At 43.5% G+C, this 25,145-nt stretch overlaps 1 protein-coding gene across 3 annotated transcripts in view; it reads right to left on the bottom strand.

Moving 5' to 3' along the window:
- NKD1 (NKD inhibitor of WNT signaling pathway 1) overlaps nt 1-25,145 on the bottom strand; it is a 120,786-nt gene that overhangs the window by 7,665 nt on the left and 87,976 nt on the right. For 2 of the 3 annotated variants that reach the window (XM_081924079.1, XM_081924081.1), the window contains 4 exons: nt 20,079-20,185; nt 11,632-11,727; nt 2,952-3,099; nt 2,339-2,423 (listed from right to left, as the gene is read on the bottom strand). In XM_081924079.1, coding sequence (XP_081780205.1) covers nt 2,339-2,423; nt 2,952-3,099; nt 11,632-11,727; nt 20,079-20,185 — 436 coding nt within the window. The remainder of the gene's footprint in view (nt 1-2,338; nt 2,424-2,951; nt 3,100-11,631; nt 11,728-20,078; nt 20,186-25,145) is intronic. The other variant, XM_081924080.1, reaches the window with a different exon arrangement.

The raw sequence follows: 25,145 nt of genomic DNA, 5'->3' as shown, positions 1-25,145 counted from the left end.
TATCTGATTGTTGTCTTGATTATTTTCATCCAAGGTTGGACTATGCTACGATTTGGGGCCAACATTAGCAACAGGCATTTTCAGGCAACTGCTGGGGAGTCAGAGGCCTGGCAGGGTCCAATGGTAAGGGAGGTCCACCCTTAGTAAGCGGCTACAAGGCACCATGTTAAACCTCCTACATTGCTGTGGAGCAATGCCATCTTGGGGGCCACTGTGGGAGATATAAAATGGTGGCCACCCAGCAGCAATTGAAAGATCACTGCTGCTACTAGACAAGCCCATAGAGTGGGTGTGGGGTGCAGGAATGGGCCCATAGAGGATAATATGTCAAGGGCTCCCCTTCAAGCCTGGGGCAAGCTTTAGATCCCAATCCACGACACACCATTGGATCCTGATACCAGTCACATTCCAATTATTGCATTTATAGCCCACCTTTTTCTCCAAGTTGCTCAAGGTAGTAAACATGGTTCTCCCTCTCCTCATTTAATCCCCACAACAACCCTGGGTGGTAAGTTAGGCTGAGAAGCAGTTACTGGCCCAAGGTCACCCAAACTAGAACCCTGGTCTCCCAGGTACTAGTGTGACACACTCTAACCACTACAGCACCCTGGTTCAAAGAGCCGTAGCAGACATAGAGAGAGGGTCTCAACAGTTGCCCATAACTGTGCAAAGTCACCAAAGCCCATTTCTGAGAATATCTGCAGACGCTGTTGTTGTTCTGTAATAGTGCATGTAAAAAAACAAAGAAGCAGGCAAAGAAGATATAGGATTGTTTTAATCTGTTCTACAATGGTTTTTTAGATGGCAAGCGGGCATTCAACTCGGCACTTTCACTGTGCTGCATTTTAAATGTGTTGCTACCTGCACAGTGCCCCGAGGATAAGGTGGGATGGACATCAAAAATACATGAATAAAACTGATGAAAAGGCATGATATTGGGGCAAATCTTAGCCAAATGCTTCTCTTTGCTAATCTTTGCCAACAACATGACAAGATGTTTTTCAGGGAAACAAGGTCTCTTCCCAGACTGGCATCCAAAACAATATTGTGCATTCCTTCAGGGAGATACAACTTCAAATAAATCCTGTTTTATCTAATCTTTTCAAGGCTGCAAGTATACCTGCAGCTGTGCATGAAAGAGACCACCGTCTCTCTGCTTTGCTGGAAACTGATGCACCCTGAGTCACACCAGAAAAATAACACACACACACTCACACACTCACTCATTTTTTAAATATTCTCTGAAGGGCATTTCTCAAAATTCTTTTTAAAGCACAGATCATCATTTTCCTTAAATGGTTCATAAGAAATCCTGCTTCCGATCTTCATACTGTACATTGTTGTTGCCTGCCAGCAGAAACTCATGCTGCTATAAATCTGTTAGCCTTTCAGGTTCCAAAGGGGTCTTTGTCAGTTTTGCTGCAAAAGATCAACCATGGCTACCCCCTTTATTGTGAAATGCAGTTGCCAGGAGGTGAGAGGGCTCTGGTTTGGATCGGGACCTTAGCAGTGGGGGTGGGAAGGAGGTTAACCCTTTCCTCCAGATGGTTTTCCCAGTTGAAACTGCCCCGATGCATACAATTATGAGTCCTGTATGTAGCATGCAGGTAAGTTACATGTGTTTACTTGTAGCTGGCAAATATCTTAAGATGGGCAATACCTACAAGAGAGCAGCGCAAGCAAAGAAAGATTGATGGTGGCTTTAAAGAGTGGTTGAAACATAGGTATTTCCTTATCAATAAGCTTTTCATGAGTGAAGTGAGGATTTGGCAGCAGCTGGCAAGGCAGCCTCTGAAGCAAGGTCTGGAGAAAGCTGGACACCTCATTACTGAAAAGGAGCATGCTGTTAAGCCTGTAATGCTTGGAAGTCTGTAACTACAAGGGCGCAGTCAATCAGATGGGGCCTTCTCACGAGATTATCTTCTGGCTGGGCGATGAATGAATCAGGTGGCAAGGCTCCGTTTGATAGGCTCCACCCATGTGGTCCCAAGATTCTATGCATCATTATGGCAACATAGGAGCAAGCTGACACAGCAGCATTTGATGTAAGCCCAACTTCTTTTTCTTTAGCAAAGAATTATATACCACTTAATGAACAAAAATTTATAAATGGTTTCAAAAAGAAAGAAAGAAAATAAAACATGCATATGAAGATCAAAACAACAAGGAGACATAGCATTTAGATAAAACCAGCAGAACTTTAAAAGTCAAATATGCATAATAAAATGACAGGTCTGAGTAGGCTTGCCTAAAAAATAAATTTTAAATCCTAAACCTCTCAGGGCTGACCTTAAAGATCCCTAATCATGAGACAAATGAAGAATTGCTTCCAACTCACCTGAGGGAGCCCCTCTGCTTCTTCTCACAACTCCTCAGTTCTTCATTAGCCTTGCTTTCCGTTCGGTGCCTTGCGCTCTGAAGATCTGCCCCCACAACACATACACACAAAACCATGTTCATTTTCCTATTGTTATTATTATTATATTCCCATTGTTTTCAGAATGAACATACAACAAACATCTTCCCTCACCAAGAGTGCTATATCTTGCCATTTCCCTCTTATTATTGACATTCTTACATGGCTTAACAAGTGGGGGCCATCTACCATTTAAATGAACTGAGCAGGGGAACATCATCTCCTCCATGACCACACATGGAGGGAGTGGAAGATCCACCACCCACAGAAGAATTCTTTAGTTTTGTGTTATGTGGAGGGGGAGAAATGTTTGGGAGTAAAAGGAAAAAAGTGATTTAAAGGAGATTGGGGATCAGGATCCTAAAAAGATTCTCCAGTTAAAAGGATCAGGCAGTAGGTGATATGAAAAGCTGCCCATCAGCGATGGCAACACTGGTTTAGATGGACAGACAACCAACCTGGTAAGTCAGTTTTATATGCTTTTGCGTAATGAGTTGACATATCCGCCATCGGAAATTCAGAATCAAACTCTTACCAGCATGGTTCAGTAGGATACTTTTCTTCTTCTGACTCCCATCTGGAGCTACGGTGAGCTTCACCCGCAAGGTTTTACTAGAGCTGGGAGAGTGGTTTACTGAAGCATCAACTACTTCATAAATGGTATGAAGCAAGCTGGTGATGTCCTAGAATCAAGGATGAAACAAGCAGAGGAAGACATATGCGTCAAGAACAGAAATAAAGAATGAGGTGCTTTTTCCCCGCTCAGAGAAAATCGCCTCTTATTTCATTCACAGAAATTTTCTCTTGTTGACAATTCCACAACAATGCGTTTACATTCTGTGACATCACAGCAGCTCAATCAATGACAGAGTGTCTACGAAAGAAGATGACAGCCAGTTTTGTGAATTACGTGCATAAGATGTCTGTTTCAAAAGCTGTTATTGAGCAATTTGGGGGTTTCTTTTTGTTACAGTTAGCAGTCCAAACTGTTTTAACTTACACAATGGCTCTTCAATTAATGAACTGTATTAATGACACAAATATCAGCTTGCCTCCTCATTGACACCAACCATACCCATTCACTTATCAGTTCTCTGTGTCTCTTCTGTGTCCCTGGACTAATTCCAGGTACTTGGAGCAAATGAGATATTGATGCCCTACTTTGTGCAAGTATTGGAGGGTCTACCAGTTGAGAGCTTGCTTCAGTGCAAAGTCAGACTTTCACATGCTGACCCTGAAGCATCATCCATGCCAATTAAAAACCAAAAACCCATCTGGTTGTATCAGAGGAAGAAGTGAGACTGCAAGTGAGATTCCATAGGCTTGCGAGGTAACAATAATTTCTTGGTTCCTCCCTCTCTGAACTCCCTCCATGGTCAGCCATTCCATCTGGCTCAATCTGAGGAAGGGGCAAGGCAGCAGGGTCCACTCTATTGGCTCAACTTTGCCCAGCTACCTCCATTCACAGCCTTTCCTCTGAGTGCAGTAGAAGTGGAAACGTAAGACAGGAGGGAACTACCACCTAGATAATCCTCTCCTCCCCAAACCATGCAGTGGTTACAGTTCTTGAACTTCTGTATTTTTCAATCACTCCCATTCCTTTCTTAGTTTTTGTCATTTCTGTTAAACCCCAAGCAAATATTTAAAAACCATCATGTACATAAAAGTGCGCTGGCAAGAAGACAGTGTACAGATGCAGAAAGTAAATAAATAATCAATCAATCAATCAATCAATCAATCAATCACATGAGCTCAGAGAAATGGAAAACGTATGTTACAACAAGATACCCTCTAAACTTTTGCAGGAATGATCCTGTTAACGACATTCAACAAGGATCTAGTTGCCACTCAAAGATTCATCCCTTGATGAGGGGCCTGTATCAATCCATTGCAACCACCTTTTATTGGAGGTATTGTTATAGAAGGGAATTCCTGAGTACTAAATGTTACATCTGAATGAGCTCCCCAAAATGTGTGTGTTTATTTTCCCAAGAGAATCTGACAAGCTTTGGGAAAGAATGGTAAAATTATAGCTGTCCAGTGCTTTGCCTTTAGTAGTTTTAGGTCCTTTTTTTTTTTGGCATGACATGCCAGAAGGCATTGAACCACAGAAGCAAATGGCTTTAAAGGAGATAAGACCTTGAGCCTTCAGGCCCAGAAAGGCAGGTTAATTAAAAGCCAAAAGGGTTCAATCTCTACTGTGAGTTATAACTGAAGTTAACAGAATGACTCCATATATACACTGATTCTGACTTAATATATAGTATGCCAGTGTCCATCTATCCCACAGAACTCTTCCTTCAGTCACACTGGGTGAGTTATGTCTCTGGTCACAAGCAAGTACACACACACACACAAGCAAGCAATATCATTCAAAATCTTCTGACAGCTTAAATCCATCCTTTTGACAACATGTCCACAATGCCAGCTAGCTGTTTGGTAGGAGACAGATGGCCATCTGAACATTCTCACCTATCAGAAACTCCATTAACAAACCCAGCACCTCTAGAAACAAGGCTCCACAGATAAGAGGCAAACCCACTACACTGCTTACAAGGAATTTTGTTGAGGAACAGTGACAGAACACACGGGCAACACACCTCTCTTTGAAACCCCAATCTGTTTTCTAACACATCAGGTCAAAAAGTTCAGCACTTCACACATGACTAAGCTGAGAAGGTTTGGATGGTTGCAAATTACTTTGCTGCTCTTCAGCCATAGGTAGTCTTCACTGCCAGAAGGTCCAACTCAATCAACAGTTGCCCTGCATTCTGATTGTGTCATTGGGTTCTTGCCTAGTCTTCTGTACCTCCAAGACACACATACACTCATCATGTAATCTGCTACGAAATTGAAGTTCTCTGTAGAATGGGGATACCTCAGTGGTACAGCAACTGCCTTGCATGCAGAAGGTCTCAGGTTCAATCTTAAGTAGCTCCTGGTAGGGCAGGCAATTCCCCCTGCCTGCAATGCCACTCCAAGTCAGTGTGGGCAATACTAGACTACGTGGACTGACAGTCTGACTTGTTTTCAAACCACTGGCCCTGCTGGCTGGGACTGATGGGAACCGAGAGTCCAACAACTGGATAACTGGTTCCACATCCCTGAGCAACCCATTAGTAAACTGAAAGGCCACTGAAAAGGGAGAAAAACTCCTCACTAGGCTGAAGATCTACATCAAGGATGGGTAGCTTATGGTCCTTCAGGTGTTGTTGGACTACAACTCCCATCATTCCTGACCATCAGCCATGCTGACTGGAGCTGATAGGCATTGGAGCCCAGCAACTGAAGGGCCACAGGTTCCCCATCCTTGACAAAGACTGAATGTGTGAATTTGGCTTTCACTGGCCAAATTATTATATAGCCATGGGTGGTGGAGTGGAATAGCATTGCACTACTGCCCTGTTAAGAACATAAGAAGTGCCTGTAGGATCAGGCCAGTGGTCCACTTAGTCCAGCATTCTGTTCTCACAGGGGCCACCCAGATGCCTGTGGGAAGCCTGCAAGCAGGACCCCAGTACAAGAGTCCCCTCCCTTCCAGTTTCCAGCAACTGTTATTCAGAAGCATCCCTGCCTTCAACTGTGGTGGCATAGTATATCCATCATGCCTGGTGGCCACTGATAGATAGTCCTATCCTCCATGAACTTGTCCAATCCTTTTCCAAAGCCATCCAATGTCTTCACCATAATCATATTAAAAACCAACATGCTGAACCACAAAACCAGGATTCCACCTAAAGTTGATGTCTCGGTTGCAAAATTTGGCTTTATGCATGTGAGGTGTTTTCTTTCAACACATATGTCCTGTAGAAGCACATGAAATACTCACACTGGTGGTAGATGAGGTAGACTATGATCTGCTGTTCCACCCCCACCCCCCGTAATGCATAAGGAGGTACATTTGTTAGGAGTGGCCCATTGTAAAGATGCTGTGTGCAGTTCTCTGACCATAATTAGAGTCACAAATGCTTCAGCCTAGTTTCAAGGTGAGAACGCATTAACTGCTGTGCATTTTTCACCTCATTATATTTTATGGAGAAAACCGCTCTCTGACCTAACTGCACAATGTTTACAAGGATTTCCCTAATCTTGCAACACATATAATAATTACGTTACACTCATGTAATTTTCACACCAAGGTCAGATGTAGCTTAGAAATCCTGCCAACCTTGCTTAGCCAAAAAAGCTACTCAAGACTATTAGGACTACAATCTTATCCTTATTTACCTGGATGGAAGTCCTAATGAACTCAGTGAGGCTTACTTCCAAGTAATGGAATGCCCTCCCATCAGATGTCAAGGAGATTAAGAACTACACAACTTTTAGAAGACATCTGTAGGCAGCCCTATATCAGGAAGTTTTTAACGTTTGTCGTTTGATTATGCTTTTATATTCTGCTGGAAGCAGCCCAGAGTGGCTGGGGAAACCTAGCCAGATGGGTAGGGTATAAATAATAAAATTATGATGACTATTAAACCAATTTAAGATTGGGCTGAGAGTAAATGTATCTTTCTTACAAATTCTATATACTCAGGAGCATGTCCTATTGACTTCTATGGGACACACTCCCAAGTAAGTGCATATAGGATTGCAGTCTTAGGCAATCGTTCTGTGGCAGTGTAGTAGTACCTCCAGCAAATAACTTTTTAAATCCATAGAAATAGCACCCTGAAATGCATTATTTTAAGAGAAATCCCGTACATATTAGGAGAAATGCACAAATGTGTATGAAGTTTTGTGCGGATCTTCTTCAATATTTTTTTTTAAAAGAAAATTTATTAAGGTTTTTTAAAATACAAATGCATAAATAACAACCAACTTCATTTACATAACATACTTTCATCACTTATTTGGACTCCCTCACGTCTCCCGCACCCACTTACATCGTAAATAAAAAATTTTCAAACAAATTATCATCTTGTTTAGAATCTTATATCCCTTCATTTTAATACAATCTAACAGTTCTCTAACAAAAGAGAATATGTAATCTTCTTAATCTCACTTATCGTCAAATTAAAATCTAATTTAGTGGTGGACAGTTATTTATGATCAGCATCCTTCTTAACATTCAACCAAGTTACAATGTTTTTGTAGGTATGTCTTGAATTTCTTCCAGTCTTCTTCAACCCTCTCTTCTCCCAGGTCTCGGATTCTTCCAGTCATCTCAGCTAGTTGCATATAGTCCATCAGCTGCATCTGCCATTCTTCCAGTGTGGGTAGATCTTGAGTCTTCCAATTCTTAGCAATAAGTATCCTTGCTGCCGTTGTTGCATACATAAAAAATGTTCGATCCTTCTTTAACACATTCTGGCCGACAATGCCCAGAAGGAAGGCCTCTGGTTTCTTGGTAAAGGTATACTTAAATACCTTTTTCAACTCATTATATATCATTTCCCAGAAGGCCTTCACTTTAGGACAAGTCCACCAGAGGTGAAAGAATGTTCCTTCATTTTCCTTACATTTCCAACATTTATTGTCAGACAAATGGTATATTTTGGCAAGTTTAACTGGGGTCATGTACCATCTATATATCATTTTCATTATATTTTCCTTCAGAGCATTACATGCAGTGAAGTTCAACCCAGTGATCCACAACCTTTCCCACAACCTTGGGATCTTCTTCAATAAAAGAAGCAAAAACTGACAAAAGGAGAAACATGTTTATTTGTTTGTTTGTTTATTGTATTCACTGCATGTCTATCCCGCCCTTTTCTCCAAGGAGCTCAAGTTGGTCACATGGTTCTCCCTCTCATTTAATCCCCACAACTCTGTGAGGTTGGTTACGCTGAGAGGCAGGTAATGCCCCAAAGTCACAGTGAACCCTGGTCTCCCAGGTCCTAGTCTGACACTCCAACCACCACACATTGGCTCACACACACAAAAATTAGAGAAACCAAGACTGACAGGCTCTTCCATCCCTAACAGAATCTGGTCTAAAAGACCCAGTGTGGAATGGTGGTTAGCGTAAAAACATTAGGCTCAAATCAATAACAACCCCACCTTTGGCAAATGTTGGAATCAGGCCTAAGGTAGATCGGGAAGAAAGCAGTGAGGGGATGTGAGATAGGAAAAGATGGAAAGGGAGAGAGGGAGAGAGGGGGAGAGGGAGAGGGGGAGAGGGGGAGAGGGAGAGAGAGAGAGAGAGAGAGAGAGAGAGAGAGAGAGAGAGAGAGAGAGAGAGAGAGAGAGAGACCTGGTAAGTTGAAGCCTCAAGGCTGGCAAACTCTGTATGCTCTATTCCAAGTCTGAAGTCCAATTATTAACAACCATATGAAGCTAATTACAAGGCAGCTGTCAAGCTCCCTAAAAGCCTCTCGTGATATATAACGAGTTCATTTCTGCATGGCACAAGGAATGCTGGGAAGTAATATTAGCCAAGTTTTGCAGTTATATCCACATTACAGTGTGGAAAGTTATCTCCCTCTCGCGCCAAAAAGACCATAAATGGCATTTTCCCCTTCTTCTCAGTCTTCTCACCCTGGACATTAATGACACTGTTTCAAGTACAGCGGCTGGATGCTAATTTTATAATTTGCCATCACATTAATTATGCTCCCGAGTACACGCCACAATCATTTCAAAAGAAGCCTGTTGAAGATCTGAACTTGGAAGTGAAAAAGAAAAAATGAAAGGGGGGGGGGGAGAGAGACCCAAAACACCACAAAAGAGGTATCTCAAGAAAACCATCAAAGCAGCATTACGTTTAGAAGGATCTTAAACAGAGGACTGCCGATCTCCAAAGAGTTTCCTTCTAAGATGGAGATTTGAGTACTTTTCATGGAGAATTTGTTATTACAAAAGCAAGAGCTTGAGTTAAAAGCGCGGGGGTGGGGGAGCGCACACACTTTTCCTTTAGGGTTTTTTGGTCATTTGAGAGTACAGATGACATTTTGCCCTGTTCCAGTCAGTGATTTGGATACACAAAGAGCCTCCCCCATACACAAGGCTCTAAAGAAAGAGTGGCAATCAACAGTCCAGAATGCCTAACAGTAGAGAGGGTCACAACTCAACTCATTAAAAGAACACATGGGAGTGGGGGGAACGCAAGGCCAATTGGGCTAGCCCCATTTTAGCGTGGGCAGCTACCACACCCACCAGGTGTAGCTGCTATGCCCATGAAGGAATCTGTCCCCTCCTTCTCCAGTTTGCTTGGCAGAAGTCTCTTTCTGTTTGTTTTTACTAGGCTGCCAAGAGGTTAAAAACCTTTGTTCCGTGGTCAACATGGAAACACAGGCTACATTATATTTTACTATCATCATCATCATTATTACAGGCTAGTAAATGTTGTTGACTGCAGGGAGGAGCACAGAAAGAAGAAACGCCGTGGTATACCCACAGCAGCACAACCGGATGCCTTCATCTGCCCCAGCTGGAACGAAACACGACTTTCCTGAATCGGTCTCTACAGCCAAAGCAGGCGCTGCTACACTCCAATGGTTTGACCTCGCCCCCAAAGGCACACTCTTCCATGGTCTCCCGAAACAGACGTATGCCAACCAAATTTTGTCGGCTTACGTATCAGGCTGATGCACAGGTACATACTGATAAGCAAAGTGGGGAGAAGGCATGACGGAATTAAGAGCTGTGGCAATGTGAGCATGCCTGACGCTCTAATGCAAAATTCTGGAAAAAAGATTTCCACCGTCACGCTTTGTAATTTGGAACACCAAAATCCAAAGAGAAGGAGAGTTTTCCAACACAGTTCTACAGCCTGTGCCAGGGGTGGGAAATGAAGGAGAGAGGTGTGTGCGCACAGATACTAGTCTAATATACAAAAGTAAAATCTACTTTCATTGCTCTGCCCACTTTTGGCCCTACCCAAAACTAGTAGGTGGCTCCTGGAAAGTTGCCCAGATGCGGATAAAAAGGGTTCCACAGCCCTGATCTGTGCATAAGTTTCCTGAGAGGCTTGCATGCCCCAAGACACCCTACGCTGTCTTCATCTGATTTATGGAAAGGCACCAGCTATATTTTGCTGCTTTGCAATTAAATCTGATGGTGGGCAGCCTGAGATTTGACAGAGATGGCAGCCTGGACCTCTGCTCCATACCTATAAATATGGTTGACTGACGTCGTTAATCTCCCTGGAAATAATTTCAAAAGGGGCCCTTGCTATTTCAATAGCTCAGCTATAAAGGCAGGAGGGGAGCCAAAAGGAGCATATGTTTGCAAGGGTTTGTTTTGACACTCCGTTTAAAGTATCATTTGTTTGAGATTTTTATCCCTTCAAAAACAAGCCCCTTTAAAACGCCTTTGTTTTTAAATGGCTAATCCCCGGCATCAAAACGACAACATGCTTAACAAAACAAAATAGCGCAGGGTATTCCAAAAGCAGGAGATTTCAAAGCTGCTTCACGTGCAGGCGTGGCTGCAAAATCAAGCGACGACTGAACATATACAAATGGCCTGGCAGAGATCACGTAAAGCCACAGAGCCCTTGACAGCATAACACTTTCCTCATGGTCCCAGCGCACGCATTCAGCAACCAGACATGGATTTACAGCAATGGGTGAAGGAAGCCTGCTGCTAAGGGCCCCAACTGTACTACACATTTAAGGTACTATTATACCACCTTAAACAGTCAACTAGAATTAAATTTAAAAATAAAATAGCAATAAGCCAGCCCAAATAAGCAAAGGAGAACAAGAGAAGGGCAGACTAAAAATGAAGTGGGCCGTAGGCCAGCTGGAAGTAGTGTTGAAATATGTAGGAGCCAAGTGGAACTCACAGGGCATGGAGCTCCGTAACCTGGGGGCTACCAGAGAGAAGGCCCTTTCTCAGACTGATCCTGGTGCCCTTCAAGGGCAGCCCCACACAGAGTGTGCAGCAGCAATCAAGTCTAGAAGTAGGCAATGCATGTATAACTGGGGCCAGATCCATTTCTTCAACTAGTCATTTTGTTCTTCTACAGTTCTGGCTTTTCCGTTCCTACTTTGTCCGGGTTTCTTCATCCACCAGTTTTCTTGGGCAATATCCCCACACTTCGCACACATACCCTGACAAAGAAAGCCTTTCCTGATCTCAAGTGGTATAAAGTTTTATTTATACCCTGCTTTCTCTCACACACACCCCCAATCCCCTGAGAAGATACCACAACATCACACTAGCTCAGCCAGTTAGTACCAGAGGCATCCTTGCCCCAGAGCAGTATGGTACAAACCGCTCCCCTTGTTAGCAAGCACCACAGACGTATCAGGAAGCTAAACTTCGCTCACCTCACGCGTGACTCTGCCATTGTTGTCGAAGTCATAAAGCGTGAAGGTCCACTCTTGCCTGTTGTCTTCCTCAACGGACACATCACATTGCAATTCCTAAGGAACATGCAAAGAGTAGCTGATTACCTAAAGCAAAAGTCCTATTTGCAGAGGAGGCTAACTTCCTCTTTAAAATATATTTTAAAAATAAATTCAGACAATAGTTGGTTTTTTCTTTTCTTTTCTTTTTTTAAAAAAAAGATTTCTCCCCCATGCCCACCCAACAACCTGGCCCCTCTAGACAGCTCACTGTAAGAATAATAGAAGCAGTCCAACCACAGCAATAAAAACAGGAGAACAAGGAGATGTTGGTGGAGAAAGGGAGTTCCTAAGTGCCATGCAAGTGTATGACTGCTGATTGGCTACCACACAAACACACTTATGGTAGCTAGCCAACCAGCAGCCATGCAAGCACATGAGTGTCAGCGAGGGTGGCGAGCCCATCAGCAATCTTGTCTTTGGGTGACACAGGTTGAGGTTCCCTTGCTTCTACCATCACCACCTGGGATCTGGCAAGGAAGACCATTCCTCTCATTGACTGTGCAGAAGCAGTGGCTAGCAGTTCTTTCCAGAGAACCATTTCATCAGTCAATTCAAAGTTCAGAAATTGGCAACAGCATTAAAAACTCAAAGCAATACACAAAATGTCCCTTGCACACAACCTGTGGAGAAGGCCTTCTGAATAACTGCTCAGTTTCTAGAAGCCTGAAAGAGTTGAATCCAGCAGGCCTTTTGAAGGAGGGTGTTCCACAGAGGTGCCACCAGTGAAAAGGCCCTTCACCTTGAAGTTGGTGCCTGCCAGATCTTGTTGGTCTACAAATACCACCAGGCTCATATCTGGCAAGTCTGGTGGTCAGGGCTGCTGGGAACTGCAGCCCCATATTATTCAGAGGGCACCAAGTTGGGGAAGGCTGAGCTAAACAGTTGAAACTTGCACTGAGCCAAAAGCTCAAGGACCTGAACTTTCGGCTTGAATTTTCTGTGGGGCAAAAGGGGCGCCTGAAACTGGGTGGGAGGCTTAAGGAGGATGGGTTTTCCCCAAAATGACTCTCCCCTCTACCCATCTTTTGTTTACACCTGTGGACTGTGCACACACCCCTGAATTGAAAAACAGACCTTCCATTTCGACCACCTGCAACTAGGGTGGCATTTGGCTCAGTACTAGTTGAATCATGCATTTTTTAAAATTCTGGAAGGTGGCACACAGGTGAATGGGGGTGGAGGAAAGCCCCAATGGGTCAGTTTTGACCCCCCTCCCCCTAGTTGGTTAGCAACCTTAATGGTAACAATATTGAGACCCCATTTCCCGTATATTCTGCTGAGCAGAAGAGGAAAGGCATTCAATAGCGCTCCTTGTCTATTTCCCTTGGGCTAAGACTCTCAGAGAATTTGAAACATTTTTTTTGGTTTCATTGAGCAAGAAGACGAAACTATGTGAAAGCTACTTACTAAAATGCCTGAAAATATAATGTGAGATCCTCCAATTTAAAAGAGAGAGAGGGAACAGTGAGAAGAAAAACCTCTCCTTAATTCAAGGAGGAAAAGTGAGACACTCTCAGCATGAGGCAGGATAAAGTTGAAACAGAAGTGACCATTAATAGAAAATAGACCCGTGGCATAAACTCATTTCAGAAAAAAACCCTTTCGCAACACAGATTTTTCAATGTAGTATTAATTCCGGCTCTCCCTTATAACTCATTAAAGCATTACATCTGTTGAAGTAGAACCCAATTTGGAATTAATAAAGGGGGGTGAAAAATTCTTGCCAACCACAGCTACTTTACGCAATCGTTTGAGAGCTGGCTTATGGTGAAAACGTTAAAAGACAATTAGAGCACACAGCAAGGTGGTTACATACTAAGGGTCCAATCCAGAGCCTCTAAAGCCAAGGTTGTTATTCAAAAATAGTCTCTGCAAACTGTCAATAGGAAACAATGAAAATTTTCTGCAGCAGCTAATTAGATTTTTACGTGCCAACAACTGCAGCTGGGGTTGGGGTGGGGTGGGGGACATACAGCAAATATTTTTAAAGAGTGCTTTTAAACCCAACAAATGCTTTCTATCAGAACGATGCTCCTTAAAAATTAGTTCTGATCCTGTAATCAGCAAGCATCAGGGGTACCAACTTTTCTTCTACTCAACAGACCAACCAGCTTAAACAAATTACATGTGTATTCATGGAGGATGTGGCTCTGCGTCCTGATGACCAGGAAAGCAGCAGCAAGAGCAAGTGATGAGAAACTCCCCTATGAGGAAAGGTTGCAGCATTTGAGACTTTTTAGTTTAGAGAGAAGGCGAGTAAGAAGTAACACAATGTAAATTTATAAAAATGTGCATTACAAAAAGGAGAAAAGGTTCCTCCCCTATAATTCTGGAACGTGTGGACATCCAAGGAAACGGAATGTTGGAAGGTTCAGGTCAGGCAAAATAAAGTACTTCTTCATTCAGTGCCCAATTAAACTATGGAACTCCATCCCACAGGAGGCAGTCCATGTCCATGAACCTGGATTGCTTTAAAAGAGGACCAAGCAATTCATGGAGGATAGGCAAAAAGGTAAAGGACCCCTGGACGGTTAAGTCCAGTCAAAGAAGAACTATGGGGTTGCGGCACTCATCTTGCTTCAGACCAAGGGAGCCGGCGTTTGTCTACAGACAGCTTTCCAAGTCATGTGGCCAGCATGACTAAACCACTTCTGGAGCAACGGGACAGTGTGATGAGTGCCACGGAAGCGCCGTTTATCTTTCTACCACAGCCGTACCTATTTATCTACTCGCACTGGTATGCTTTCAAATGGTTAGGTGGCAGAAGCTGGCACACAGCAACAGGATCTCACCCCATTGTGTGGATTCGAATCACCAACCTTCCGATTGGCAAGCCCAAGAGGCTCAGTGGTTTTGACCACAGTGCCACCCACTCCCTTATCATGGAGGATAAAGCTATTGATGGCTACTAGACACAATGGCTATGTTCTGCCTCCAGAGGCAGTAATGCTTCTGAATACCTTCTGATAGAAACCACAGGAAGAGGGAGTGCCCTTGTGCTTGGATCCAACTTGCCACTTTCACAGAGGCCTCTGGTTGGCCACTGTGAGAACAGGATGCTAGACTTAGGTAGGCCACTGACCTGATCCTGCAGGCTCTTATGTTTTCAATGGCTCAGCATCCACTGCCTAATTGCGTTTACCTCAGAGATTGCCCTCAAGAACCTAAAGGCTGACTGATAGTGACTTGCCAAAGTCCACTTTACCAGGTTAGATTTAAAACAGGGTCGCCGCAGTTCACAGGCTTCCTGGTCGGTGGTGGCAGCGGGTTGGGGAGGGGGATATTTAGCAAATTAGTCTGCTTGGCTTACAGCCCCCCTCCCCAAATTTCTGTAAGATGCTCGCCTTCCTTCTTTCAAGGCTCCCGCGATCAGAGTCAGCAAGAGTTGCAACACAAGCCATGGGGGCAATTAAAAGAAAAGTCGTTGCACGCAAGTAAAATAAACAGCTCCAAATAGCTCTGGCATGATGGGAGCTCAGAAATACCTGCTTGATCTGCTGACTTGAAACCAATTCCCTACAGCAGTTAACGGTAAAGCCCCCCGTCCCCCGCTGAGTTCAAAGGCAGTCTTCTCTTAGCTGTAACAAGCCCCGGCTGAAAGCTGCTAATGTACCCCCCCCCCCGCCTGCAAACTTGACAGTGGAAACTGAGTTTCGTATTACACAAACATTCCCAGGAACCTTTAAAAGCCAAGGCACATCCACCACCTCAGATTTAGACCTCTCCCTTCTCGACAGTCACATTTCAGATTCTTTTGTACCCGGTCATGAAACGAAAAAACGTTTACCATCCTCTTAGCCCCTTAGCTTACACGATTCGGAAGCTTTGATTTGGAATACAAGTGGATACGTGCCTGTGAATATCTCAGTGCCTGGGCCTCTGCCACGTAAGAACAGCTCTCTCTGTCCTGCACTGCCTAAAACTCACAAGCTTTCCTTTGTGCGTGTGTGAGGACGTGCCACTCCGCGTTAACAGCTGAAACAGGCAACTTATTTCCTTTGTTAAATAACAGGGGTTTGTGCCGATCGCTTGGCTTTGCAGGGTGCCTGTGGCTAAAGCAGAGTTCCAGGTAGCTTATACTACCATATGAAAGAAGTATAAGGCACCACAGAATTCAAATCAGGGACTCTGGCTACAATGTCCAAGAACTTTACTCCCCACACCTCTTGGAAGAGAAAGGTGTTGGCCCTGAACTTTCCGGCTCTACAGCACCACCAAGGTGCTGCAACTTGTCCACCCGGCCAGACCAGGAGATCTGGTGAGCCAACAGAAGCCTGCCTGCCTGAAATTGTGTAACTGTTGTTTCTGGCTTGGTCAGAATTGGAGAAAATTGTCAGAAAGAGCTGCTGTTTTGGAACCAGGGCATCTGCTTGAGCTGCACTATGTTATCTGACCCTCTGAACTTATGGTGTTCCAGCCTGGGTCTTCCTGGATGTAATTCCACATTGGCACTCAAAAAGTTCAAGATGGCCATGAAAAATAAATGAATAATTCTATATATACCTGAGCTGAAACTACTCAATTTTTCCAGGGACATATTTAGCCATGCCAATCATCATTATCATCATCTCCTGCTTTTCTCTCTCCTACTTTCACTTGTGCTTAGCGATGTCATCACACAGCCATAACTGACTGGCCACACAATATGACATCATCCTACTCACTGCACAATTCTTGATTAGTTGGGATCACCTAAGTAACTCTCTAAGGAAGAAGGTGAAAGCAGCAGCCGGGGATTAGGGGGTTGGTAGAAATCACACTGAAGAAGCAGTAACCAGGCCCAGAGGCAACAGGCGTGCCAAATAGGATGGTTTTTCTTCAGAAGTCAAGCATTTGCTCCATCTAAAAAACTTCCCTAGAAGAATTTGTGTTCTACTGAAATTTGCTAGCTGCTCCCTAAAAATAATAATCAAAAACTGGAGACTATAAATTATGATAAGAATGAATTTCTTGACAAATGATGTTCAGTTCACCACCAACCTGGAGATAATACACATGCTGTTTCTACAACATTGAGGTGCATGGTTCTCTATTTCTTATTTTAATTTTAAAAAATCTGTATACTGTCTCTATGGAGACAGGCAGCCTTTTAGTCTGGATGACGGCATATCTGGGTGCTCCTGTTTATTAAATCCCTTTCTTCATGAGCAAAGCTTGCCAATGGCGAACAATGTCTGGCAATTTTATGCTGCTTGTAAGTCTACAAGGAAATAGGCCATCAGACTCATTCCTGGCAAGACCTTTTCCTCCTCACCGCCTGTCTTAATCAGATGGATTTCCAGTGCAGCTAGGTCAAGGTTGGATCACCCTGGGGGCCCAGAGATGAAAGACTTTTTGCAAGTTTTTCCCCCGGTAGGAAGTGTATAACAAAAGAGAGAGAGGGAGAGAAGATAGTAGACTACAAAGGAAAACAAAATTAAAAAGAAAAAAGGAAAGAGCCCACGTACAGCACAGAAATGCAATCAGGCCAGTAGAGGAACAGCAAAATAGCACATGAAAGGAAGGAAGCAAGTATTAAGTGTTTGGGATAAATGGTTCACAATATGTGGGGTTGTCCTGGCACACATTCTGATCCCTGGGGGTAGATGTCAACATTCCTCATCTCTCAGCACATACTCAAGCTCTTGGGCTGCTCCAAAGCTTCCATCATGGCTTATCCAACTGACCTTCCAATTGTAACAGATTTTCCTTCCTGCACCCTACTCGAGGGCCAGCGGCAATGGGCAGTATGGTTGGGCACATGCCTAAGGTGCACACCCCAACAAGGGGCTCGCTGGCCACACCCTCCCTGGACCTCCTCCTCCTCTGCTTGCTCACTTGCCTCTCACTCTGGCCTAGAATAGTGGTGTGGTGGAAGAGGAACAGGAGGAGATGTCACTGACTGCTTGCTCTTTGTCTCTCAAGACTGGCTAGGGAGCAGGAGGGAGAAATAAGGACGACGACGAAGAAGAACAGATGGAGCAGCTGGGGATAATGGTAGTGTGGAAATAACATTTGCTGAGGGAGTGGTGGGGAGGTTCCATGAAGGGTTCTTGTCAAAAATCCCTCTGAAACCTGGAGCCAACACTGCCACATTGCCACCATGAGTTTAAAGCTCCACCCTTATATGTAGTATATGCAGATATATATGTATTGCATTTATATCCTACCTAGGAGCACAAGGTGGTGTGCACAGGTCTCCCCCTCCTCTTTTAATCCCTACAACAACCATGTGAGGTAGGCTAGGATGAGAATATTTCAATAATTAACAACAACAACGAATTATCTGCCTCACAGGGTTGTTGATAAAGACAAAATGTTCTTTGGATATGCCAAACATAATTAATGGCCTACAACAGGGGTCGGCAAGGTTTACCTCGCCTGGGCTGGTTCACTCCAGTGGAGATCCCTTCGCGGGCCTTAGCACACACACACACACACACACACACACAATTTCCAGTGTTGGCGTCTGCATAAGCACATATGAGATTTCTGAGTTTAGCACAGTGTGCGGGGGCTCACCGAGCGGGCGGCTCGTGGACCGGTTAAACGACCCCCGTGGGCTGCTTGTGCCCATGGGCCTTAGGTTGTTGACCCCTGACCTACAACTATACATGTCTATTCAGGAGTAAATGCCACTAAGTTCAGTGCTGCTTATTCCCAGGTATGTGAACAGTCTCAGGAAGTATAATTTGATTAAACATGAAGCAGACCAGGTCTTGGACACTTAGAAGCAGGGCAAGAGGTAAACAAAACTTCAGTAAAACAGCACATATTTCTTATTCCGTCTAAGGATATGTCACTATTTGATGGAATAGCCATATCTTAAGGAGCAATCTACAAGCATTAGGAAACAGAGACTGAAACCCATTATCTTACAATGTGAGAAACTATTTTCAGGTGGCTTTAGCCACCTTCTGAGTACTTATCGTTAGCCTACTTAGCTGAAGTAGTTGAGTTGCATTACTCTCATGCGTATAAGCAACACTATATGCTACTGATGTTATTTATCTCATCTTCGAACGTACAGGCTGCCTTTTCCAAGCAAAGGTGGCAGTGATGGGGCTCTGTGCTCAAAAGAGGCTTTTGCTCCAAAACTGATGGCCAGGAAAGCAGCAGAGTGAACAAGATATGATAGAAACTCCCCTATGAAGAAAGGCTGCAGTATTGGGGACTTTTTAGTTTCAGAAATTTATAAAATTATGCATGGCATGGAGAGAGTGGGTAGAGAAAAAGATTTCTCCTTCGCTCATAACACTGGGACTCATGGACGTCCAATGAAGCTGCATGTTGGAAGGTTTGTGACAGGCAAAAGAAAGCACTTTTTCATGCAGTGCTCAAACTATGGAACCTGCTCCCACAGGAGGCAGTGATGACCATCAACTTGGATGGCTTTAAAAGAGGACTGGACAAATTCATGGAGGATAAAGGTATCAATGGCTAATAGCCATGAAGGCTATGCTCTGCCTCCACAGTTGGGGGCAGTAATGCTTTGGAATACCAGATGGGGGAAATCACAGGATGGGAGAGAGCTATTCTGCTTGGATCCTGCTCACCCATTTCCCACAGGCATCTGGTTAGCCCCTGTGAGAACAGGATGCTTGAGCAGATGAGCCATTGGCCTGGTCCAGCTGGCTAATAATAAATAATAATAATAATAATAATAATACCCTGCCCACCTGGCTGTGAGTGTGGTACTGTTTAATTCTGTTTATGGAGAGCATGCTACAATTTCACTTGTTTGCTAAATTTGTATGTCACTTTTCATGAAATGGTCTCAGAGTGGCCAGCAGTAACACATACTGAAGCTTGCCGCTGCAGTTGGAGTTGATGGTTGAGGAGTACAATCGGAGCCGGAGGGGCTTTCCCGGTGTTGTATCTAGCCAAGTTCTTCTCAGTATGAACCCACTGAAACTGAGGGGCCTAATTCTGTCGTGCCCAGTAACCTCAGTGGGTAAACTGTGGGTAGAACCAACAGTGGATACAGTGTTATGTTATGCAAGCCCGTTGGGAGTCTCCCTCCCGACAATGCATGCCACTGAAATGGTCAGGTGCCACATACCATCGGTGGGTCTTCCATCTTGACTTCTTAGTCCAGGCTATACTGGCCCCAAGACATCACTGAAACAGCTTTATCTTCATCCTCAGCTGCAAGACCACCAATTGTGGTCCTGCACCATCACTTACATCCTCCTCCCAGGTCCTGACCTTGCTTTACCTTCCAGAACCTTGGGTCTCCATATGCTATTGCCACCACCACCTTCCTTTGCTGCTTGCCATCACGATTGATCAAGACATAGAGGGAGAGGCTTTAGTCATGGACATTATTTATCTCAGGGCATCACAGTGAAAAGTGTGGCTAGGGAGAGAAAGAATAATATCCTTACCTCAAATTTTAGCTGCTTCTTGACATTGGTACGTGTATCAGTTTCCTTCTCCACTTTCTTTTCATCGCCACTGCAAACTCCATCTGTCTTCTCTGGAGGCAAAGCCACTGGGGGAGGTGGGAGAAGAGAGAAACTCAGAAGGCTGCCTTTAGACACTTGTCACATCAAGACACCTCATTATTCTGCGATTTCAAGTCAAAACTGGGTTCTCAACTAATTGTGTACACAAATATGTGGAGTAATTATTTTATGTGAAGTTCTACTGAAAGGTCGAGTCTACAGAGTCATTGGTTTAATGTCTGAAAATTCGATTTGAATGTTAACAAAATGCACCACCAGTACAGCATCATCTTCGATTAAAATGCCCTCTGGGCAATGAAGCAGGAACCAAAGAATTTACACACCCAACAAAAAAAGAAAAAGAAAATACAGCAGATTAATTAAGGAGAAATGAAGTCTCAAGAACTGATATATCTCTTCCTTTTGTCAACCGCTTTGAGGTTTGTGTTTTTTTAAAAAACAAGTTGTATATACATTGAGAGAGAGAGAGAGAGAGAAAGAAAGAAAGAAAGAAAGAAAGAAAGAAAGAAAGAAAGAAAGAAAGAAAGAAAGAAAACTATGCAGCATCTTGTTCAGCATCAACATTTCTAGTCTTCTAGATCAGAACAACATTCTGACAGGACAATATTTGTTCTCCATTCCTTTTTCATATTACATCAGCACTGATATCATACTAACTAAGCATAGTGCAAACCACAGATCATATACCTGATTCCAACTATGGTTGCACACTGTAGTTTTAATGTAAACTGTTGTTAGTTTTAAATCTGAACCATTATGTAATACTGTGCCATGGCTAGGTCTGAAAACGGAAAGGTGAAATTTGCATTTTTCAATTTTTTTCAAATTTGCTATAAAGTATTAACTTTTATGACATTGCAAAATATTAATTCACTTGTACAACAGTAGTTGCCAAGCCTATAATGGATTTTTTTTAAAACAACAACAACAACCAGACTGATGCCAAAATTTTGCTCTTCTGCCAATCTTAAAAGAAGATTCTTCATTCAGGCACAGAGAACAAACCCGATGGAGAATAAATACTCCCAGTTTCTTAAACATCACAGTTTAATCTTTTGGCATATTTGGAAAGATTAAATTAAACATTGAAGTAACATTTCCTAGCAGGTGAAAACTGTCCCGGGATGAATTAGATCCTTAAAATCGGGGTGGAGAGCAGATATGGAGGGAGGATGAAGAAGGAAAAACATGCCATATAAATGACTTGGAAATACTTTTTTAAAAATACTGAATGCAGGCAAAGGTTTTCTGCTCATTTTACCTGAGATCGGGTTGCTAGGGGACTGTTGCCTTTAAAACTCTGCTTTGTATTTCAACATACTGAGCACTTCAATTTCAATTGGAGAGTCGCTTTCTCTCTCTCTATCTTGTTTTAAACAAAATCACATAAATATCAGTGTATAACTTTATTTATTATTTTATTTTATTTCCTGCCCTTCAGCCTAAGGTCTCAGGGTGGGCTACAACATTAAAGCACACAATATTAAGAACAACTTGAACAACTTACAAACACAAAAATATATTGGGTTTTAAAAATATACACCTTAAGAGTCAAAAGCCAGAAAAAGAGCTGGTGTCCATGTGCCTCACTGGTCCCTCCCTGTCAATGCAGAAATAGGACACGAAGGAGCCCAAAGGCCTTAACAAAAGGGCACACTGGATCAGCGAGCAGAGACTTGACCTGATTGCTGTGCAAATTAATGTACAGTGGAACCTCTGGTTATGAACTTAATTCATTCCAGAAGTCCGTTCTTAACCTGAAACCGTTCTTAACCTGAGGTACCACTTTAGCTAATGGGGCGTCCCGCTGCCACCGCTGCGCAATTTCTGTTCTCATCCTGAGGTAAAGTTCTTAACCCGAGGTACTATTTCTGGGTTAGCGGAGTCTGTAACCCGAGGTACCACTGTACTTGGGATTGGAGGGAGCAGCATGGCAAGCCCCCTCAGTCCTGTTCCAAAGATAGCTGGAGGAACCGGAAGCCACAAAACTACCTGGGCTTCGCTGATTACATGAATTGCTGCTCTGAGCTTGTGGCACTCTTTGTCTAGAAGGGAATACAATAAGAATGGTCAGCTGTTGGATTCATAGTTGTTTGTTAGGGTCAGGGTGCGATATTACCACATTCTATTTCCCCAATGTATACAATTGGGCAGTTCCTCGTTCGGGCACCAGTTAGGTGTAGTAAGAGGCATTGTACTGGAAACTGCAGCTATGAGAGTTCATGTTTTATTACTGGAGTTTACCTTTGAAATGTGCACTTCCCCTAATTTTGTAACACTGCTCTTCAGACACATAATGTGTACAAGAATTCATATATTAGCATAAATTGTGTGTGTATGCCTGTGTGCACATATGTTAGTGAAAATTACATTCCAAAACGCATTATAAATGGGGACATAGCTTTGCAAAACTGTGCCTATTAGGGAAAATGGCATACAAAAATGTGTACGTCAGATGAAATTCACTGATGAATTTTCATGAGGACATCACAAAATATCACAAACCGATGTGGACATGTGGAGAACTGAACTTAAGAATGGAAAAATGTGAAACTGAGACAAACCGAATTGGACAGAAACCCCAATCACTAAACGGAACAAAAATGTACTGAAAGCAGCTATTAAATAAAACGTGGATGCTTGTCTGGGAGAGTTAAAACCATAAACTGAGAAACACCGTTGAGCTACATGCCAGAGTTCAGCTACACACAATGAGAACTTCCACCAAGAATCTTGCCAACAATATTAAATCTGTCCAGACTAGACTGCTATCTTAAATAAGAGGAAAGCATTAAAAGGCTCCTGTTTCCAGTGTCTGAGACGTTGGAAAAAGATCCATGGACAGTATCATTACTTGAAAAATATCCATTGACTTCCTCTTCAGATGCCAGCACCCCACCCCACCCCAAGAGGCACACTGTTGGTCATAAGACCTTGGCCTTGCAGTTACGGAAAGCCATAGTTTGCTCCTTATGGGAATAACAGCAGACAGAATCCAAAGATCCTATTTTCAACGATCATCTACTTTGTGACATTGGAGGCTGCTGCTATAGAGACACAAACTCAAGGCCAGGTCCCAACAAAGAGAGCATTGAGATGGTCTCCCTTAAAGTTGCAAGGGGAGGCACAAGCTACTTTAAAGTGAGGAAGCATGGAAGAGTAGTTAGTAGGCTTTTCCAGCTTTATTTGTATATGTCTTGAGCCCTGCAGAGACATCAAGAGGTCTAGAGTCCAATGATCTCAGGGACAACACGAGAACATAAGAGCTTCCTGGATCAGGCCAATGGAGCCATCTCTACCTTGTGTGGCAGTGAGTTCAACAGTTTAACTATGCACATGAAGAAATCCTTTCTTTTATCGGTCTTAAATCTTCTAACATACAGCTTCACTGGATGTCCACGAGTTCTAGTGCTATGAGAAAGGGCAAGAAACATTTCTCTATCCACTTTCTCCATGCCATGTTTTGTTTTATAAACTTCTATCATGTATAAACCTCTGACTTCTATCTTACTTGTCTTTCCTCTAAACTAAAAAGTCCCAAACACTTTCTTTATAGGAGAGCAACCTTTCTTAATAGGAGAGGGTCCTAGTGGGTTAGGACTCCACTGTCCCCGGGAAGCCTCAAGAGTTGCCAGAGGAAATATGCCAGGCATAGAGCTGAGTTGCAGGGAGAGACCAAGCAGGATGTCAGGGAAGGGGCCTGTTCTTGTGTCACCTGATGCTTCTGACCAGCCCTCTCCCATGCAGGCACCACCTCCGCCTCCTGTCAGTGATCTTGCACCTGCAGAAGAGGCGTTGGTTGACAAGTCTAGCTCTGAGCCAGTGCTGCCTCGTCCTGCATTTCCTAGGACATGAAAATGCCAGTTCTGGCATGGACAGACAGTCCAAGCCCAGCCGACCCAATGGAGTGTTGAGTCTCCAACAGCAGCAGTGAGCTTTATGTAAAATCATCATTGTCATCTCCTGGGGGCTTCAAGAAGTCTCTCAAGGTGACTTAATGCAGATTAATTACCACGTAGAACGTTTTAAAAGATGCCTGTGTGTTGGAGCTAAGGAATCTAACATGGAACCAGCAGGCTCTGAAGGGCCCACAGACACCTCAAGACCCCAAGGTGCATAAACCTGTGCAACTAGCCTTGGATTGTGAAACTGACCTTTAATTACACCATGGCCAACTTGAAAGGGAAGTGCTCAAACAAAGAATTTGGCACCTGCTTGCGTAAGTCATCTGAGCTTATGAGGAACTCCACTGGCATGCACCTCTCCTCCACCAGTCACTGCTTAGGATGACTACTGGGGTCCCTTGAAGTTATCAAAGCCTATGCAGTGGTGGGCCACAGTGGTGGGCGGAATCAGAGGCGAAAGTGGGTGGAGCAAAACATGCAAATTTTACCTTTGTACCATAGGCTCTCTCCTACACAACCATCATCATACAAGCAATAGACATTATCAGCGTTTAAAAGCATTTTCAAGCCAGGCAAAAACACTTAGGGTACAAAGAAAGGGCCAGTGGGATGTGTGCCCTGAGGAGAGTTCCAGGGGCCAGATAGATATGCATGGAGGGCACCATTCAGCCCCCAGGCCTGAGATTTCCCACCTCTACAGGTAAGAGGAAACTCCTGAGTTGAGCGTCCTTTCCCCCCTCCCCAAATACTGCCAAACAGGGCCCTTTCTTCTCATTTTTATTCAAAATTATTAGTGCGTCTCTGAAAAACATTGCATTTGTTTCTTCACAGTGTCCCTTTTCTCCCACTTTTTGCTATTAATTGGGAAATATGTGCCTTGAACGCCACACTACAATGTTCCTTTTCTATTTGAAACTGGAAATACAACAAAGCGAGGAAACTATTACATTTCAAACGTTGTGAAATACTATTCCTGCATTAAAGAAAGCTAATTGGCACAAGTATACTTACAGATGTCTTTTTGCCGAGGACAGTTAATTAATAACATCTATTTGTGAGAAAGAACAAGAGAGAACAAAAA

The sequence above is a fragment of the Podarcis melisellensis genome, assembly GCF_964234715.1.
Source record: "Podarcis melisellensis genome assembly, chromosome: 8".
NCBI lineage: Eukaryota > Metazoa > Chordata > Lepidosauria > Squamata > Lacertidae > Podarcis > Podarcis melisellensis.
This window is presented reverse-complemented; position numbering and strand designations above follow the sequence as displayed.